Below are 21,056 nucleotides of genomic sequence, written 5' to 3' on the forward strand. Positions count from 1 at the left end.
AAAAGAATGCGATATTATTTAAATTATTCTGGTACAAGGTTTTTGTCCAATAAAAATTAAAAGTTACTCAATTTCCTGATGGATTCCGTCTTAATAATTCCAATTTCCTGCGCAAGTATCTGCCACGGGCCTTTTACGTGGAAGACCCCCGGGGCTCCAACTGCCTTTCTCTCTGACTCCGTCCCAGTGGGGTCCGTATAAGGAAGTTGGGCTTGGTGGAAAAATCTTGTAACTCCATTGATCTTCTAAGAAGCAAGCAAATTTTATAACACTAATCATCTATCAAGATTCCAGCTCAGTGTTTCAAGGGTTTATTGTCACTTTTTGTTATTTTTCGCTTTTCGACAAATCCTCACACCCTAGTGATACCGTAATGATCTAATAGACCCCCACTCTCAAATAAACGCCACTTGTCTAATGAACGCCCCCTCTACAATGTTAGGTTGTTAATCAGACGCCCCACTCTAATAAACGCCCCCTGTCTAATAGACACCCCTATGACAATTACTCCAAAATAGCACTAAAGGAATTAGCAAAAAGGAGCGCGAAATCATTTCATTTGATCAGTTTCTGGCTTGATTAAGAAGGGTTCACTTAAGTTCCCTACTAGTTTCTCTAATAAGTAATCTTTTAATTAAGCAGTTTGGTTATAAAACTATGTTCACCACTCTAGTTAATACCTTTGACGTAGAAAGATCTTGCTTATGGACATTAGTGATGACCCGTCGTCGTCACAGGTCGAAGTGACTGTGCCTACCACATCTTCCCTTTTTTTCACTTTTTTTTTCAGGGGTAAAGTGATTATTTGATATCAAGGCGGTGCCTTGCGTGGGTCTAGGGTACCTTTTGAACTTGCCCTTTTGAGGATCCGCAATTGTTTTTTAATTATTCTTGTTACTCTTGTCTTGAGTCTTATGTCGTCTTGTTAATTCTTTCACGATTGAAGTATAAAGTTTCTTGTTTAATGTCAAGTTCAAAGTAGTAATAACAACAACTTTAATAATAGACAAACGATGGCAACACAATGACCCTTGGACTTTCAAAAAAGTCCGTCGTCCGATGGCGCGGGACGAAGGACGACCTCTCGCGACTTCGTCGTTTCCTTGGCCTCTTCGCGGCCTATAAAGCTCGCTGCGTTCGCTAAGAAACTCGGGAGGTCGACTTCTAGCAAGCCTAAATGACCGTGAGCGAGTATTCTAACATCGATTTTGAGATCTGAAAAAGCGATGCGGACCTGTAGACGTCTTTGTTGCGCTTGTTACAGTTATGAGAATAAACGCCTCTCTCTTTTAAGTGCGTCCTGTCTATTCTCTATTTTCGAATTCCCCATAATACACTCTGTTTGCCCCCCAAATTTTGCATAAACCATTGTTTTTAAATGCTCCTGGGAGTATTGCATTTTCCCAAGAGCATTTTAAGACAATAAGTTATGCAAAATTTGGGGGTCAAACAGAGTGTATTATGGGGAATTCGAAAATAGTCAATTAAACGCCCCCTCTTGCACCCCCAAAATTAAATAAACACCCTGGGCGTCTGGTCACCCCAAGAACAATGAAAGGCCGCGTGATCGCGGGTTAACCGAGATATATTAGGTGCCCCATACACCACGTATCTACAAAGATGGAGCACGCGCATTTGCAGCATCCGCCATCTTGGGTATATTCCTCGTAGTTTCGCTTTAAAACATGATCAACAGCCTTTTTGTCATAAATAATGTTGGGTAGGTATCATTTGAAACTTGAAATTGAATGGTCAATTAACCTCTCCAAGCTCTAGCCCATCGCTGCATTAATTTTAAGTAACTTTTTATTAAATTGTAACCTTACGTTTTTGTCATCTCATAGGGACATTTTCGTTGAAAAACATTGGAAAAGTGTGATTGGTCGGTCTGTCTGCGATCATTTCTTTGAAGCTTTGTCCAAGGTGAGGTATACCTTTTGTTTTACATATTATTTTCTGTCCAATTTATAGCCATGCACTTTGCAATATTTTATTTTTACGTGTGTCGTTGTAAAATTAAACTGAAGCTTACTTGCATGATATGTCAGTGGACTCAGGTCCTGCAGGTTTAATTTCTTGTATTTTTTCTGTTATTATATTCGCTTTTTATGGTCCTGTAGTGATTTTATTACAAATAGTTACGGTGAATCATGAGTCTCTGCCCATAACCAGTGAGTCCAAATTGGGCCTTATGTAAGCAGACAGTTAATCTTGAGACCGACTCCAAAACTCTTTTAATTACAGTTTAAGGAAATTAAAATATAATCCTATATGTACAAAGCACAAAAAAGACTAAATAAATTTGCAGCCACGGAAATCACGCAAACAGGATATTCTGCCAAAAATCTTCAAATCAATTGATCATTCTTTGCATCTTACGGGACACATGCCATGATATATTTTGCGTCTGTGGGAATTTCTTGCATCAGGGACGCAGGACGCAGAGGTAACAAAATCACTGGTTTGTAAAAATTTTCTGAATTTCTTCTTCGATGATTAAAAAAAGAAAAAACTTCAGGAGCATCAATGAGGCCCCCGCAGATGGGGGACGTCCCTATTCTGAATTTCAAAACTGGTCGTTTGCCATATTAAGGAGGTCACCATGGTCCTGTCAGTGTTGACTGTCGTATTCACAATTATTCTTGTTGCTGTTGGAGTTTCAACCTACTGTTATGTTGCATGTTGCCATTATGGCGCTCTTTCAAGGCCACATTTGCATGTCAGAATTTTACCCTAAAAGGCACGGTTGTTCAAATGATGAACAGTTCTATCCACTGGATAAATCACTCTTCAGCGGATAAGTATTAGGGAGACCAATTGCATTGTCTGCTAGATAGAGATTTATCCAGTGGATAGCAGTATCCAACATTTGATCAACTGGAGCCAGGATCTTATCAGCTGTATGCAAATTAAATCCTTTCTGCTCTGCATTTTTTTGTAAGAGCTGATATATTATTGTAGACATATGTTTTTCGTCAGGCAAATTCACCAGAAGATGTGCCACCAGTAATAGCTGCTCCTCATCATTACCTCATAAGTATCTACAGGAATGAGCTGTTCTTCCTAGCAGTTGTACAGACAGAAGGTACAAGTTTAAAAATAGTTTTAACAGGGCTGTTTTTAAGACTTATAGCTGAAGGTATGAAAGTATCTAAGGGTCATGCTCATAGTGTGTGTATGTGTTCTGCCCACAGGCAGGTCCTTCCTCTATATAGTTCCCGATCTAAGGTGCACCTCTTGGCGGCTGTATAAGGGCCGTCTTCCTTCACTTTATCCAGCATTCCTGCTCGAGACCTTCCAGGTGGTCTCTTTCTTATTAATCTCCCCTCAATAACTAAAGATAACCGTGCCAAAGGGAATGACCAATACTGTCAGACCAAGACCAAGATATGTTTAAGTCCTTCCCCCAAAGCCACATCTCACAGCTCTTCAGCCTTTGCTCATAGTTGCCGGAGGAAATTTTGTGCTTCCTCCAATTCCAAATGCATCCATAACTACATACAGGGCACTAGGGGACTACCCAAAATGTGAAGATTAACTGGTTGCTTACATGAGGTGATATCTAGCCTGGAGAGCAGGCATTTTTTAACGGAAACTCAGACATACATTGATCGCGGTGGCCATCTTGAAAAGCCAAGGAAAAGAGTAAGGGAGGAGGGGCAAGAAAGGGGGGAGGGAACTTCTCCCTTAAAATCAGTTTTTGACTTGTCACAATTCTCTGGTAGTACATATATATTAACCTCCCAAGATGGCGGGATAGCATTATTATTGCTGAAAAAAAAATCATTGATTGTGCTGCAAAATACGCCTGCTTTGCAGGCGAGGTGGTATCTTACAAGAATCTAACCAAAGGGGGTCTTGTCCAAGAAGAGTTTCAGACACATCTACTTTTTGGTAGAGAATTTAAGATAAATAACATGTAACTAACAAGACAGTGTTTAATGAAAGTTCTTCTCTAAGTGTGAGTAGCATACCATGTTGTTAGTAGTATGTACAGCCAACAAAGAGACTATGTTGGGTGTCAAAAGGTTGCTCACAAGAGGTTTAAAACAATGGAAAACTATAAAACTGTCAGAAGTGGTCAGAGTTACTTAAGAGAAGTGGAAGTGGTTCTTATTACAAGGCTTTGACTGGGAAAATTTTTATGTGTTGGATACATGTAGGTGGTTGCTTTTCGGAGGTGATCACTTATGACAGGTGGTCGCTCATGTTGGTTCAACTGTGTGTACAGGCTGAGCCCTTTGCTATAAATTTTGTTTTATAACATGATCTAAAGAAAAAAGTGTTTGAATTTGCTACCAGACAGTGAGGGGAATGACTTGTTTATTGTCATCTGACCAGTAATATTTTAAATTATGTGGTACTCTGGACTTTATTGGCGCTTTTTTCAAACCGTCAAAGAAATTGCCAATGCTTAAAAAAACTGACATTTATTGTAAAAAAATCTTCTAAAATAATACAATGGAAGGGAAATGTAGCCAAATTAAAGTGCCATCATTATTTTTTTAGGGTCCTGTGAGCTCTGTGGATTAGTTCATACATGTATCTTACACATATGTAATTATTTCATACCCAGGGTGTGGTTTCAATCCCTTCCTAATGTCCTTTGTGTGTTTGTTTTTTTCAGTGCCCCCTCTCTTTGTTATTGAGTTTTTGCATAGAGTTGTGGACACTTTTACAGAATACTTTAGTAGTTGCACTGAGACGTCTATCAAAGATAATGTTGTCATTGTATTTGAGGTAAGGAAAAAGGGCAAAGAATCATGTCAGTATTTATTATAAGTGTTGATGCTATAGGTCAAATATGTGTTTGGTTCAATAAGTATTCCTACGCATGGAAGAAATAATAATAACAAAAAATAAAATAAAAAATCACTGATGGTCACACTTAGTTGATTTACCATAATAGTAGTATAAATTTTTGTTAATATTATGTTGTATGTGTTGTACTGTAGTTGATACAAGTAGGTCACTTCGATGATTGTTGCATGTATTTATGTTTTTCTTTCCAATGAAGGAGAATACAATGCCAATGCATAAATGATTAGGAAATCATTTTGAATGTGACAGCTTTAGCATACTGAAAGATGAAATATTGCAGAGTCATTTCTGGGCTAGTAAGGCAAATGACAGAAAATACCCTGTTGAATGCACTCCTTCATTGTTTATAGTTAACACTTTGTACCTTAAAGATACATTTCTGATCATTGGTTTGTTTTTGTAGTTACTTGAGGAGATGTTAGATAATGGGTTTCCTCTGGCAACAGAACCTAACATCCTGCGTGAACTTATAAATCCTCCAAGCCTTGTAAGACAAGTTGTTAACACAGTAACTGGTGGATCACAGTAAGCAGTTTTTAATCATTTGACTCACAATTTTTGTGTTACAGTTTCCATAGAAACTTTAACACTATGCAGTCATGTCGTGTCCGTATGTCTAGTCGTAAGAACAGCAAATCCTGAAGGCCAGATACAAACAATATAGTAATTATTACTGTATGATTCAGTTCACAAGCAAGGAGAGTCTATTATGTTGTAGTCATTGCTTCTAAATGTCATTTTATCAGTTTATTATTAAAAAAAAATAGGCTTTATTTTCTTCGACAAAACTGGTTACATTTCATGCTTATATGACACAGCAAGCCAATAAAATCGCAAGTCCCCAACAGACAAAACAAAAACTGAAATAATGTGCTGAGTAGAGACCTATTTTTTTTTCTTTATTACAAACAGCTCGACTAGTTTTTGTGCTTAAAACTGTTAGGCCATCATGTTTGTCTGCCATCTTGGATTACATGTATGTGGAGAGCACACTGCTATTGTGGGTAGACCAAAGAGGGACAATGTCTGGAGACAGAGGGTTAAAAACTCAACTATGCAATGATTTCCAGTGCCAAAAATAGTGCAAAAGGGACTGACAACTCATGGTCTAGATTTTTATTTAACAGTTTTTCTCAGTAGATACATGTATTGTATCCAACGTTGCATACTGACAGAGTTGCTAAATTTTTATCTTAGTGTCAGTTCTCATCTGCCTACTGGTCAACTTTCCAATGTACCATGGAGAAGAACGGGTGTAAAATATACGCATAATGAGGTACCTTCATTTGCTGTTATGAAAAATACTGTATTTACAGAGTGACTACTGTAACAGGGGTCACCTAGACAAAGTTGACCAATTGGATTACAGGAAAATAACAATACATTCCAAGAAAGTTGGTTGTGGGCCAATAAGCAGCTCGTAAGAGAACAATAAGTTACTAGAAGTACAAAAGTTAAATTTTGATAGCAAATATTTTTCAGGAAAAAAAAAATGTTTTACCAGACATTGTTTTTTGTTCTAAACTTTACATATAACACCCAGGAGACATATTTGTTTGACACTTGTAAGCTGTTATTTTGTTAATTTTTTGCTACCATTGCCACATTTTGCAATAACAAGCAATCTTAAGTGTAAGAGAAGAAAAGTTTGAAACAGAGGAAGGTCAATTCATTATAATTATACTGTTTCACTTAAGAAGTTGAAATTTCAGAGCCTGAAAAAAATTCAGGCTTGAACAGGATTTGAGCCCATTACCTTGTGATACTTATTTTAATAATTTATTAAGGATTTATAATTTTTTATGCTGGCTGCAAATGTGCGACTGTGGCAAATTAAGTAGCCTCTTACAAAAGTTCTATTCCTTGCAGGTTTATTTTGATGTCATTGAGGAAATTGATTGTATAATTGACAAACATGTATGTATGACATGCTATGATTTGTATAGAACCTTTAACAGAGCCTCTCATTTATATTGCATACCACAAATAAATTTGAAGTCCTCATTAACATCATTTTTTTGTGTGATTGGGTATTCAGTTCACCATTAGTACTTCCTTGTTTTTGCAGGGCTCAACAGTTTTTACAGAAATTCAGGGAGTGGTAAGTCGATAAGCTTAGATGAATGATAGTAGCAGTCATATTTACTTCTAACAGTAAGTACAGTATAAATTGAATTAAAAAAAATAGAGCGATTGAAAGAAAAATAGTAGAAATGTTTCAGTGTTAGGGGCGTGTTATGAGGTCTGAAACTGAGAATAGTGAGCTTAAGCAAAAGACATATTTTAGGGATGCACATCAACTGGAAATGGGGCCTTTTCCCTTTCAATATGCCCTGACAGTACCAAATTTGTATCACTACATGCACATGTAAGTGTCTTTACTATTGTAGACACAATTATTTGCCTTAAAATGTGGGCAAAACAATGCCCAAGAATGCAAAAAGTCCATTTCTGTTTGAAGTGCCTCATTCAAAAATGTTGTTGGGTAAGCTCCTTAATGATGTTCTTATACTTAGACAGTTTTCCACAATGTGGTGAGTTTGATTGGTCTCTTTCTTGTTCTGTAAGGTTTTTCTAGACTGTCCCCAATTACTTTCCTTCAGGAATAGAAATTACTGTATTTATTTGAATAAACGGCCAACCTTGAATTAGCACCCGCCTCGAATAAGCGCCCATCCTAAAGGCAGAAAAAGTTAATAAGCGCCCAGCCTCAAATAAAGCGCCCACCCCCACCCCACCCCACCTCCTTCCCACTTCCACTCAAACTCAAACAAGTGCCCACCCCCTTCCCCAGGCTACCACCCAAAAAAAGGAATAAGTACCTTGCTTTTTTACATTTGCTTTTTGTTATTACCATGTTTTGTTGCAAAATATACATACTACGCTTGTTGAAAATGATGAAAATCCGTCCACCTCGAATAAGCGCCCACTCAAGGTCCAAAAATTTAATAAGCGTCCAGGGTGATTAATCAAATTAGCACGGTAATAATGAAATTAATGAACAATGTTTGCCCATGGGTGGAAGCACTTTTAACAGGTTTTTCTTAATAACAGATCGACTCATGCTGCAAGCTGTCAGGAATGCCAGATCTGTCATTATCTTTTGTAAACTCAAGGTTGCTAGAGGATCCTAGTTTTCATCCTTGTGTGAGACTAAAGAGATGGGAAGTAAGAACTAATAATAAATATTAAATCATAATCATAACTATAAATCTGATTGGCTATCAACTGTCCTGATTTCAGCAGTAATAGGACAGTACACATCATGCCTGTAATTGGATAGTGTGCACCATCGGATGCACGTGCTCAAATGGCTTTTTTTCACTGCTGCATGTAGCTAAAAAACACTCGGAATTTCTTGTGTTTTAATTAGAAATAAGCCTAAAATGTAACAAATTTTGTTGTAGTTATGATTAATTGGTAGCAGAACTTTGTGTCGTCCATTATCATACTTGTGATTAAACAAATCGGACTCCCGCTAAGCGGTCGTCCGATTTTGTTAGTCACTTGTATAGTACAGACTGAATTGAACTCCACTCAGTCCTGTTACCATTATGGATTATTATTATTATTATTATCATTATGATTATTATTATCAAATTTGAGAATTATTTATTAATTCTTAGATTTTTTGTCCATATGCGATTAAAAAACAAGTACAGTATGTGGTCCTTGGTCCGCGTGTAAAAGTCATTAACTTGAATATCTTACCCGAATCTTCATGTAACGAGCTGAAATACTCCCTGAAGATAGCTTTTATGTTCCTGTCGATAATCCTGAAGTTTCAAGTTCCAGACATAAATATTTTGCAAAAAGGCGACCGTTTTCGATGGTCCTTGGTCCGCGAATCTGGTCCTTGGTCCGCATCTCAGGTAAGCAGCACGATAAAAACTTAAAAATGTTATAGTTTCCACACGAAAATGTGATTTTCACAGTATTTCTTGTATTTTTTTCTTTTCTTGATGCAATTAAGCTAAAGTTTTTTTCGGAAGATGCGGTGAGCATAAAATAATCCGCTTTTCTTTCAAAGACTTCTGACAACAGTCTCCTCGAGTCTCCCACATGAGCGTCGACGAGCGGTTTTTAGCGCGGTCGAAAATAATTACCAAAAACTCTGTATGTACTCGAGGTATTAAAAAAGAGAACTTGTAGACATGTATAGGGACGACTTCCAAAACATTCTTCGAAAACAAAGGCCGTCGCTTTTTACTTTGGAAAGTTTTATTCAACCAATGTCATAGGACGCGGACCAAGGACTGCTAAGCGAAATTTGGTGATATTTTTCAAGAGTCGCTAAAACAAAAAATTCAGCGTCTACAGCAATATGCTTCCAACAGCAGAAATAAGTTGACCTGAAAACCTGTTCTGCAAAAAGGCAAGTCTTCCCGTTGTGTTTTAGTTATTTGCAGGCTAAGTAAACATGACCACGTAATTTACGGTGCCACAAAAATCCAAACTCCAAGAAAGACAAATTAACCTACCTGTCAACAAACTTTATTTTCGCGTCTTCACCCGCAGCAAGAAGGCTGAAACTTCATCATATGAAAGAATGCTAATCAGTAAATCACGATATCTTTCATTATTCAACGTATTTTTTTTCTTGATGAAATATTTTATCATTTTCGGAAAAGACGCGGACCAAGGGCATCGGGGACTTGCGCGGACCAAGGACCACATACTGTACTAGTGTTCACAACAAACTTGCTTATGTAATACAATCCACATCCCATGTACGCCTGACAGTTTCATGCATTGTTATGGAAGCCAAAAAAAAAAAAGAAAGGCAGGTTAAAAATTAAAGGGTGCACAATCCGGAGTGAGAAGCTCACCTGTAAAAATGCCATGTTTTTATTATTTTTATTTTTACCCTCAGATTGTTGGCATTCAATTCATGATTGGTTTCATTGAATAAGTTAAAATTGCATGCAGTGGCTTTTACAGCCTTTAATTGCCAAAAATTTTTTTCCAAATAATCAACATAATGCTATTTGAATCTCCTGATCGGCCTTTTTTCTGTTCCTCAGCACATCCCCTGTGCTTTTGCAAATCTGTTGTTTTCCTTTCTTCTATTCTCTGTCATACATGTACCTCCCATGCAACAAGGAACATGAAATATCATTAATTTTTAGTAAAACAACAGATGATATCTAAATCTTTTCTTGATGGAAAAACTATTTCTTTGCAGAGTGAGAAGGTCCTGTCATTTGTCCCCCCTGATGGAAATTATAGACTTTTATCCTATCACATAACTTCTGGGTAAGTCTTGTTCTTTTGCTTTGTTAATTTAAGAAGAACTCAAGTTAATCCACAGTTTCACACTTCCTTGTGAATCCTTTGAACCTCTAGGCTTTCAAGGCAAGGCTGAAAATACAGTTTTTGCGATCATTTCATTTACTTCTAGTTTTTCTAGTTTGCTTTGACTGCACCAATATGTGGCAAGTACAAAACGCATGTCACAGGTAACGAGTGCAGGCTAAGAGCACAGATCAATGTGCTGCGGAGCAAATGATGACCTCTATTAGAAAAACGTTAAAAACGCTGGTCCGATCAGCGCAAAACCAATTGATTTCTAGTGAAATTTGCCTTGAAAATAACCACAAAATCGGTGGTTTTTTACTGATTGCTTTTTGGTGAAGTTTGCTCCGAAAACTCCCACGAAATTACCGCGAAATTGGCCGATTTGTCTGCAAATTTGTCCCCAAAAATCCCGTGAAATTTGACGTTTTCTTCCGCGACCTGTCAGAAGCCCTGATTAGGGGGGGTTAGGAGACAAAGAAAATGAGAATCAACCTAGGTTGACCTGTACTTACAAACAATACTGAAGGTGTCTCCTAGTCCTATTATCATCACCATCCAGACAAGAGTGTTCCCTTAAGTGGAACTGTCTATCTCAGTGTATTTACTGTATCAATAGAGCAGTGGCCTGGACTTGTAACCTGTGACCTATGTATTGCACCTGCCAACTAATGTGTTGTGTTCATTTGTTGCACAGAACTGTTGCAATTCCTGTGTATGCAAAACCCCAAATATCTTACCATGAGGTAAGTCAAATTCTGTGTGTTGACAGGATAAAAAAAACTCTGACTTTTCAACATCGATAATTCATAGCATGATCAGCAAGGTTTTGTTATTGCTTGATTTCAACAATCCAGAGAGTAAGAATAATGTTTATGGCAAATGGCTAATGTCCGTTCATTGCATCATGTGACCAAGTTAACCCTTTGCTTAGCCTGCAAGCAAGCTCTTCTGTTTGGGTGAGCGAAGCAAGCCGCGTGAGAATGTGCAAGTGAGCACCCCCCGCTTTCGTGTCTCCTCTTGTGTGTCTCTTGCGCGTCTACTTTTCACGATATCCCCCAAATGGAGAGCATGCTCGCAGGCTACCCTTTACTAGTTGTTTACAGTTCAACTTGAATCTGACGTACACCATAAACCATAAACGTGGTTCTAAATCTCTCTAAAATCTAAAATTCTGGAAACTACATATAGTTAAGAAAAGTTTGGGAGGAGTTCTGCACAGGTGTTAAACATGTATGCAACTTGTAAGTTGTTGCAACATTATCAGATTATCTATTTTTTTCACTGTCATAGGGTGGCTCTGGAAGGTTTGAACTTACTGTTGGTCCTAAACAAACCATGGGAAAAACAGTGAGTATAATTTATGGTTTTAATGTTTGTTAATGCATTTTAATGCAGTTTAAAGGAGTTAAAACAAAGAGTATTGTAGCTGCACTTTTTAGTGATTGTTTTGTTGGTGCCTAGACTGTCATTTACCACACTGCTCATGTGACATATAAAGGTTTTGGCAGCATGAGGCATTTTCCTTTAGTACACTGTAGGTGCCCAATACAGACTTTCACTGACCGTAATTTGGAATATAATACAGATTGCATGGATTGTGGGGGTTAGGGTGGGGTGCAAAAAGCAATCTTTTAAAAGAAAGGACTTTACTCAATCAAGTGTGACCACCTGCATTTTAGATTTTTATTACAAGCATAATGTTTCTCAAAAGTTCATAATTCAAGTCTTCAGGTACTGTTAATCCTCTGATAAGCCCCCCTCGCTCTCCCTCATTATTCTTCACTAATAAAATGGTAGACTGTATTAACCCTTTAAGTCCCAATATCCACATGCAAATTCTCCAAACTGGTCTCTATACATTTCCTTTAAGAATTAGTTGAGAGAATTTGATGAAAGATCAAAGCATTTTCTTCTTGGTGATCATTTTATTAGTTCTCATAACCTAATCTCTTGCCAATGTATGGATATCGTTAGGAGAAAATTGATGTTGATCACTATTGGGACTTAAAGGGTTAACCAATCACGACTGTAAAACTTTGTGTGGACTGATCCGGGATGGTTTGTTTACCAACTGGAAGTTCAGATTTGATTCTGATCTTCGGCTTCATGGCCTCCAACCTTTTTGTACTTGAGCTTTTCCACTTTGTATTCTAGTTCTTTATGGAGAACTAATACCATAATCTTTTCTAAATTAAATAAGCCCCCCACCCCACCCATGCACTCAAAAAAGCCCCCCTTCTCCATTAAGCCCTGCTTCCAAACAACACCTTATCGGACAAATCAGGAGGCCCATCTCGCCAGCTCTGGTACTCAGGCCAATCAAAACTCAGGATTCACCTACTCTTGCCTGATTATGGAGCTAGCCATAATAATAAATCTGGTTATGATGCATCACCATGCAAGAACAAAATGTATTGATTGGTTCATAATTTTTCAGGTGGAAGATGTAGTTGTGACAGTTCCTTTTCCTAAGCAAGTCTTGAATGTCAATCTTACCCCCTCAGGTGAAGTATCCATTTGCTATGTCATACAGTGATTTAGTTACAAATAGTTATGGTCAGTCCTGGGACTCGTCTTGTAAAAAATCATGAGTCTCAGTCCAGAACTAAGAGTCCCAAAAATCCGAAATTGAAAATGCTTTGGCCTTTATGTAACCAGACGGTTAATCTGGAGACAGATTCCAAAACTCTGTATTACAGTATACTGAGTTAAAGTATAGTCCTTCTATTTAAAGCACAACAAAGGCTAAAAGAAATATGCATTGTTAAACGACAGCCATAATAACTGCCACAGAAATCACATGAATGGTATATTTCTACAAATACACATGTTCAGATCAAGGTATTGATCTTTGCATCCTATTGGACGCATGCCATGAATTATTTTGCTTCTTTGGGGATTTTTATGCGTCAGGGATGCAGGACGCAGAACCTGGACGCAGAGGGAGCTTTCCGTTCAACCCAAAATTCCAGAAATTTCGGTTGGTTGGAACAGACCATTTCGGTTTGGTCCTACCGGAATATTGGGGACCAGCGTTGAAGGTGGTCCACTTTCACCGGTGCGGTTGTCTTGTTCGGTCGGACCAAAATGTCACTTTCCATTTGACAAAATTGTTGTCCACAGGACAGCTCTGTTGTATCCTGCTTACAAGAACAATAACAAAATGCGCTGGGGTGTGGGTCGGGTCGGTACAACTGGAATGTACTGGAATTCTGGTTGAATGGAAAGTGCCCCTGGTAAGCATTCCAGGGTCCCAGCAGCACATACCTACCCTAATATTCGTTAAGACCCCCCCCCCCCCCCCGCCCTCCATGCATCTAATACCAAGACACCAAGAAGTACCTGGAAGGTGCCCGACTGAGACAATATATGAGTGGTTTAAAAAATTTGCGCATTGTTTAGAAACACTGAAATGAGTGAAACACTCACATTCTTTTCTTTCTTTTAATATTTACTGGCCCTGTAAATAATGTTTAATTTATTGTTCTTATTTAGAAAACTTTCATGAAAAACTGCATTCATGCCATGCAGTGGGTAGGCTTTTTGTGTCTGTCAGATGACTAACTTTTTAGAATGATCTTAATTTTTTTTTTCTTGGAATACTTAGCATCCAGTTTATAGTTATTCAGTGCTTACACATTACTTGTTGCAAAGGCTCTCATTGAGCACCAATAAATTGTACTTCTCTTTTCAGTTGGTACATGTTCTTTTGATCCTGTCAAGAAGGAGCTTGTTTGGGATGTAAGTTCAGTACTTACAATACATTTATGGTATTAAAAATGTACTTTATTTTAGTGTTAATGAATTCAGCACGCAAGTACTAATTATTCTAGATGTGGTCGCTTTTTCTGTTGGTCGTCCAAGCCATGCAAAGGTCAATTCGTTTCCAGAGCAAAGAAAGTACGTTGGTCCTCAGTTACTTTAAGACCCTTAGGGCGCTTTCCATTTGTCAGAACTGACTTGCCAGCCCATTCCAACCGTAATATGAATTTTACTTTTAATCAAAACTAACCTTCAACGTCAGTCAAATCCTAAATATTATGTTCAAAAGAGATGGTTTTTCAGCAAAACCTTTTTCTCGGCCCTTCGAGCCTTAGTTTGGTCTAAAAATAAGGGGGTGCTGGCCCCCCGGACCCCTCTCCTGGATCCGCCACTGCTTTTTTGTTGTTGGGGCGGGGGGGGGGGGGCGAATTTCAACCCAGTTTGCCACGCAACCTTGTAAAAGCCAATAGAAAGGAAAAATGTGATGTCACGTTACCATGGTACCATGGTAGCAAAATTTATGGTTCACAACAATAGGGTGCTTGAGAAACGACGACGGCAACGGCAACGAGAACGGCAAAAAAGCGATAGGTTTATGTTAGCAAAACAACAACTTTGCACGTCACATTTCGTAACCGTCGTGGCACAACTGCTACATTTGCGTGTTTATGCGTTGCTTTTTTTTTTGCAAGGTACCTTCGCTCGTCTTCTGACAAATAGCGATTTGTTATTGAACCCCTTAACTAGGATTTTTATTTTTTTGTAAAGCGCTCATTACTGAAAAGTATGGGCGCTATATTAAATATTTTATGATGATGATGATTATTATTATTAAACTTCCAAAATTCACACGCCCCCTTTATGGAGTAGGTGAACACAACACAAAAATTTCTTTTTCTTTTTCTTAATCCTAAATTCGGTCCTTTTGGATTCAACCGCAGAAAATTTTGCCTACAGTTGTACAAATTAAATAAAATTGAATAAGATCGATGAACTTTGAAACAGTACGAATACTTTTTCAGTGACATTTTCAGTTCGTTTTCATCCAGAAATTTTGGTACCATGGCAAAGTAGCGTAACGACTTCTCCTCTCACTTTGAAAGAAGTAATGACATCCCCAAAACAGACCCATGGTGCAATTTTGTTCAACATTGACCCATCTCATGTGTTACTTTATTGTGGCCAATAGCGATACTCGCGCTAACGTCACTTATTGATATTAATGTGTCAACTAGAAGCGCACCAGTTCTTTGTTTCACTCGTTATGCAGGTCAATAACAAAAGCAATGTTTGTAAACAGTTAGTATTGCCAGAAGCAAACTTTGGACCAATGGCAATCATGAGTTTCTTGTACGCTTCTTGCCCATCTTGTCTTCCAAGTTTCTCGTTTTTGGTTCATTAATGTGGTTGACCGAATTGATTAATTTGGTTTTAGGTTTTATGGCACTCTTGCCAGGAAGAAAATAAAATTTTTATTTTGTAATCTCTTTGCAGATTGGTAGAATATTACCTCAGAAGTTACCCAATCTGAGAGGAAATGTAAGTGTAACCCATGCATGTCTTTTAATAGTTAAAACTGATAGCCTGCAAATGCAGACGTATTTTTGGTTGTCGCTTCTCTCCGCCCGAGCGTCGACCGGAAATACGTCTACGTTCGTAGGCTACTTAACCTTAAGCACTGTAAGAGTACAATAAAATTCCGATTATAACCCCACTCCCCTCCCTTCCACTTACAATTCCCACTGGTTTTAGACCATCTATTTCTAAGCAAAATGTTATTTCGCTAATACTATATACCACATACTTTCATATTGGGGTGACTTCTTGATATCATATCGCGTTTACATGTCTGCGTCTTTTTTCTTCGTCCCATGACCAACATGACGACGTCATCCTGAATTGACGAAAATTACGCATGCGCTAGCCGTTCCACTGGGAGTCTGATTTCACAATGGGATTTCGCACTAGAACGAATCCAACGACGACGACGCCAATTAAAACGTCGCAGAAAAATAGGCTTCGCATCCTTTTAAACTTTCACGATTATTCCAAGTCGCCCATTTACTTAAAAGAACGGAAATTTGGCTGGAGCTGAAGGAAGGGGACATCCTCCGAATTCAGACAGAGCTGGTAAAATTTCAGTATTGTCTTGCCGTCATCATTTTCGAGAAAACTTAAAATTTTGCCATTTCACGTCGTAGGTGTGTAGGAACGGCAAAGAAATTTACAAAAAAGCGTGATACACGTGGAGAGTGAGTTGTTGTTATGCTTCCTAAATCTTTTGTGTTTTAGGCATTCTCTTTGCCGTCGTCGTCCTAGTTTCGTAATGTCCCCATTCTCTCTCCGGTGCGTCAACTGGGGTGAACGAATACAGAGACTCGAGAAAAAGAGAAGAAAACCGTAGTAAGCTTGAGCAGGTTCGAAACTCGCCTTAGGATCTACCGTATTTATTCGAATAAGCGCCCAACCTCGAATTAGCGCCCACCCCCTCCCCTTCTCAATCAAACTCAAATAAGCGTTCACTCCCACCCCACCCACTTGAGAGAATAAATTCTAATAAGAGACTTCCCAGAGGACGGAGTTTTCTTCAGAGTATTTTACAGAAACCTTGCTTTGTTACTTCTTCGCGTTTTGTCATTAGCATTTATTGTTTTGTTGCAAAATAAACATACTTCACTTTCTGAAAATGATGAAAATTTAATAAGCGCCCACCTCGAATAAGCACCCACTCTCAAGGTCCAAAAATTTAATAAGCGCCCAGGGCGGTTAATCGAATAAATACGGTAATCAAGAAAGTCCGTTGATTTATTTTCAGGTGTCCCTTCAAACAGGCGTACCGCCTCCCGATGAATCTTGTACAATCTCTGTAAGTAAGCATCACAGCATGTTTCTTTGCTTCTTTCTGTCACTCTCTTTCATCTTTTAACAAATCCTCTTGCTCGCCACCTGAAATTTCAGGTCAATTTTAAGATCGCACAGTTGGCGGCATCAGGCCTTAAGGTCAGCAGACTGGATATCTATGGAGAGGTAAGTGAAATTAGTATGAATACCAGCTGTTGCACTCGCACGTCTCTCGTGGGTGACACGCAAGCTACTGTAGCGCACGCCATCCTGACTTTACCGGTATAGCTTTGGTTTCAGCTACTTACAATACGTAGATTGTCCACAGCCGCGTGTGCCAGTGTGGAGCCCAAGGGGGGGGGGGGGGGGGGGGCGGGAAACAACAAAAGCCGAAAAATAGAGGCTCATATATTACATGGCAAAGTTCTTAACATTTGAATACACGAAAATTGCTAGTGGCGGATAGTTTCCTTTCACTGTTTGCCCTTTGTGATCTGTGGATAGGCAGGAAATTGAATGTTTACTCACACCCGAAGGCGCACAAACACGCTGTCATATTTAGCTGACATCTTACCATCGTTTTCCTCTTTTTTTTTTTTTAGAAATACAAACCTTTCAAAGGAGTAAAGTACGTCACCAAAGCGGGGAAGTTCCAAATCCGAGTTTAGAAAATATATTTTAATAAAATTCTATAAATTGTCACCATAAATGAAGTAATAGAAGAAACAGCGGACGACAAATAAAGGCGACATTGTTTCGCCTCTTCAAATAGATAAGATCGTGGAGACTTGTTCTAGTCGTAGTGCATAGGTTTCAAGTGAGCCTGGGTCAGCGTTGCATTATGGGACTTTTTTTGGAAATACTATCGCTTTTGCTTTTTTAGGAAACTTAAGGCGTTTTTGGGCGTCACACGTCAACCGGAAGTTGCTGTTTTAGCATTCTTGGGTGATAGTTTTGCCCAATAACTTTGGACAAATCGTCTCTATGAGATTTAAGACCCTTCAAATTTGTTTCCGTCAGGATAATTTAAAAGGGAAAAGGCTCTCTTCCAGTTGACGTGAGTCGCTCAACAACGCCTTTGCTTAAGCTCCTCATTTATTACGTGTTTGTACAGGGGACTGGGTCAAAATTCGTCCCTCAAACAGTCCCATAGTTCAATTCGCCGGGAGCGTGACCCAGCGTCACGCACAACTTTAGAATGACCAAACTGAATGTTCGCTCAACTTTTTCAGCAATCGTAACGATCACGGCAATCAAGTGGAAAGCTAGCTCTACTCAGAACTGTTTCAAAAAGTTTTTAAGATAGAGGAAGCAAGAGAATTCACTTACGTTTTGTATAAAACTACACTTAAGGTGTTTCGATACAGTTTTTCAGAGACCATACCAATATTTTTCAATGGCCTTAAAAGTGGTTTTTTCCTTGTCCGATCGCTATAAAGTTTTCACCAGTAATTGGCTATGGATTCAAATTTGGGAAAATGTAGTTTCAAATAAAATCGATATTACTATGACAACAATAAACAAAAAACTTTGAAATTGATAAAAGCCGAATTTTGTGTGATCTAGACCTGCTACTGAAAATTCAACACTGGGAACTTAAAGTTTCGTGTTTAGCAAACAATCTCCGTAAGAAGTAAAAAATTCTGTATGTTTGAATTCGACTAAAACGAAAATATATTTCAAACCTTAAATTTTCAACAGCCGTGATAGATTATTTAATAAAAACGTTATTACAGTGGAACCCCGCTATAACGAACCTCGCTATAACGAAGACCCCGTTATAAAGAACAACATTTGAAAGCCCGGCAGATTTACAGTAAAATATGTTGAAACGAACCCCGCTATAACGAACCCCGCTATAACGAAATCCCCGCTATAACGAAAGATTTTGACGGTCCCAACGCACAATTTACCTCGCTATAACGAATATTTTGTCCTGTTGCTCGGTCGCAGTCAGTAACAACGACAGATTTGAGCGTAGAGTAGAATTCACAGCTTGCTTTATTCCGGTTTTCTCAACACGCGACAGAAGATAAAACGCTGTACAGATCAACAGTCAACAAATCCTTTGACAGCAACCTATCAGTCAACGGCTTATTATGTCATAGACATTGGCGTTATACAGTATTTCGACATCAATTAACTTCTGCTCTCTTCTTTGTCTCTTATTAATTCTATTAACTTCTTCACTTTCGAAGGCTTCTTGTGATAAAACAAATAAGTAGCCGGAATTTCTAGTCCAATGCCCTTGTTTCTCCGTTTACCAGTCACTTCCACTGAGATTTGTCCTCCGTGTTTTAAGAACAAGTGAAATACACGTGACAGTGTCAATGGCACATGAGATGATTACTACAGGAAACGACATCGATGATTTCCCTCGAATGTTACTGTTACTTCTGAATTTTAAAGTTTTAAATTGAAAATGTTCTTGAATTTTATGTCTCGATTGACAACCGTTGTACTTATAGTTTACAATATAAAATGAATAAAAGTAATGATTTCTACGTGTAGTATTGAATTTTTGGTAATTTTAAATTACCCCGCTATAACGAATATTTCTGTTGTTGACCGGATAATTCGTTATAACGGGGTCTTCGCTATAACGAAGACCCCGGTATAACGAACATTTTTTTCGGTACCGTGACACTTCGTTATAGCGGGGTTTCACTGTAATGACTCTTAAGTAGCGTCAAAATGCTGCTTAATATCATATTTTGATGCTAGGAAATTTTGGTGTACTTTCGTTCTTGCGATCTTGAAAACTAACCCGTTTTCTCACCACCTGTATAAGTGCAACTTCGTGCAGAATTTGGACTTTTAGCCCTTTCTTGTATATCTCCGAAACAACTCGAACAAATTGTTTTAAAATCTCTTCACATGATCTTCATAATGTATATAAAAATGTCTGAAACTTTCATTAAGATTGATTCACTGCAACACCTTGAAATTTCAAGACAAACCTATCCTACGAACCCGTCAAAAATCTGCGTAACAACATTCACTGTTTTGACGTTATGCTAATTTTTCCAAATTAATGCGGACAATACATATATCCATGACTAGTACATTTCAGTGTGAGTATTGTCAATGTTTTACATTCAAACTAACTAGTCAATCTGCAGGACTAATACATCACGCACAACATGTACAGTTATAGAATTATAGAATGATTTACTTCAATAATTTACATGTTCATCTCCAATTGTGGAAAAAATCCGGTCTCTTACGGCCAGCTTGCTGAACAGCTGCGCGAGCCTTGCTACTTTCTGCACCCCACGACTGTGAAATGAACGCAGCCTTTCTGTTTCTTTTAGCTCCCAGTAAAGAAGTGTAGTACACTCTGTTGGTGTAGTAGCCTGCGTGGCAGGCTAATTCCCTTCCCCTTCCCTTTCGAACGCCTGCCACGCAGGCTACTGGTATAGTAGAATTCCGACTTCACTAACGCTAGAGCCCTGGTGGTTCAGTGGTTTAATCGAACGTCCGATCTAGTATTCGGATGTTCGGTTGTTCGTGCATATCATCCGTACATTTTCCGAGAATCTTCGGTTACGACTTTTAAGTTATTCAAAATTCAATCTCAGTCCCTCTCGATCGATGTGGTTTTGGTGGGTAGAATATAATGCCGACCCTCATCTTTCTCCTCTTCGTTAACTGATAACTTTGACACACTGGAATGGTCTTTTATACAGAAAGCACTTATTTCTTTCGGATTTGGCCCTTCCATTGTCCAATGGTTTAAAACCTTTTATAACAACACTGAAAGCTGTATTATGAACAACGGCTGGGCAAGCAACTTCTTTTCGGTCCACAGGGGTGTCCGCCAAGGCTGTCCTCTCTCTCCTTACCTTTTTATTCTTTCAGCCGAAATTCTGGCCAAAGCAATCCGAAAAAATGCAGACATAAAAGGTTTATTAGTTAAGGATACTGAGATTAAATTAAGTCAATATGCTGACGACACAACTTTAATTCTTGACGGTTCAGAAAAGTCCCTCTCTGAAGCCCTAAGGATCTTAGAAAGCTTCGAGAAAGTTTCAGGTCTCAGGCTAAACAGTAAAAAGACCGAGGCTCTTTGGATAGGCTCTTGTGCTGGCAAAAGTGAAAAACTGCACCCAGAAAAAGATTTCAACTGGCAAAACACAAAGGTTAAAGTGCTCGGAGTTTGGCTATCAACTGATCCTGAAACTACAATCAAACTTAACTTCGTCGAGAAAATAGAAAAAATTGCGGAACTGCTTGGGCTGCTGGTCAGTTCGAAGACTAAGCCTTATCGGGAAAATAACAGTTCTTAAGAGTCTGGTTGCCTCCCAAGTAATTCATCTTTTGTCGCCTCTTCA

General features: G+C 38.5%; 1 protein-coding gene across 1 annotated transcript; it reads left to right on the forward strand.

Annotated features, from left to right (window-relative positions):
* Positions 1 to 1,609: 1,609 nt before the first annotated feature.
* Positions 1,610 to 17,431, forward strand: LOC140936990 (AP-3 complex subunit mu-1-like). Its single transcript, XM_073386505.1, has 18 exons — positions 1,610 to 1,720; positions 1,845 to 1,923; positions 2,980 to 3,085; positions 4,628 to 4,740; positions 5,225 to 5,346; positions 6,019 to 6,097; positions 6,691 to 6,738; positions 6,890 to 6,922; positions 7,876 to 7,989; positions 10,007 to 10,077; positions 10,814 to 10,862; positions 11,410 to 11,466; positions 12,557 to 12,623; positions 13,814 to 13,860; positions 15,376 to 15,420; positions 16,697 to 16,747; positions 16,840 to 16,908; positions 17,325 to 17,431. Exons 1-18 carry the CDS (start codon positions 1,686 to 1,688, stop codon positions 17,388 to 17,390), a joined length of 1,251 nt encoding a protein of 416 aa, XP_073242606.1. The 5' UTR covers positions 1,610 to 1,685; the 3' UTR covers positions 17,391 to 17,431.
* The last annotated feature ends 3,625 nt before the right edge of the window (positions 17,432 to 21,056 follow it).

This window comes from Porites lutea, chromosome 5, assembly GCF_958299795.1.
Source record: "Porites lutea chromosome 5, jaPorLute2.1, whole genome shotgun sequence".
In the NCBI taxonomy this organism is placed as follows: domain Eukaryota; kingdom Metazoa; phylum Cnidaria; class Anthozoa; order Scleractinia; family Poritidae; genus Porites; species Porites lutea.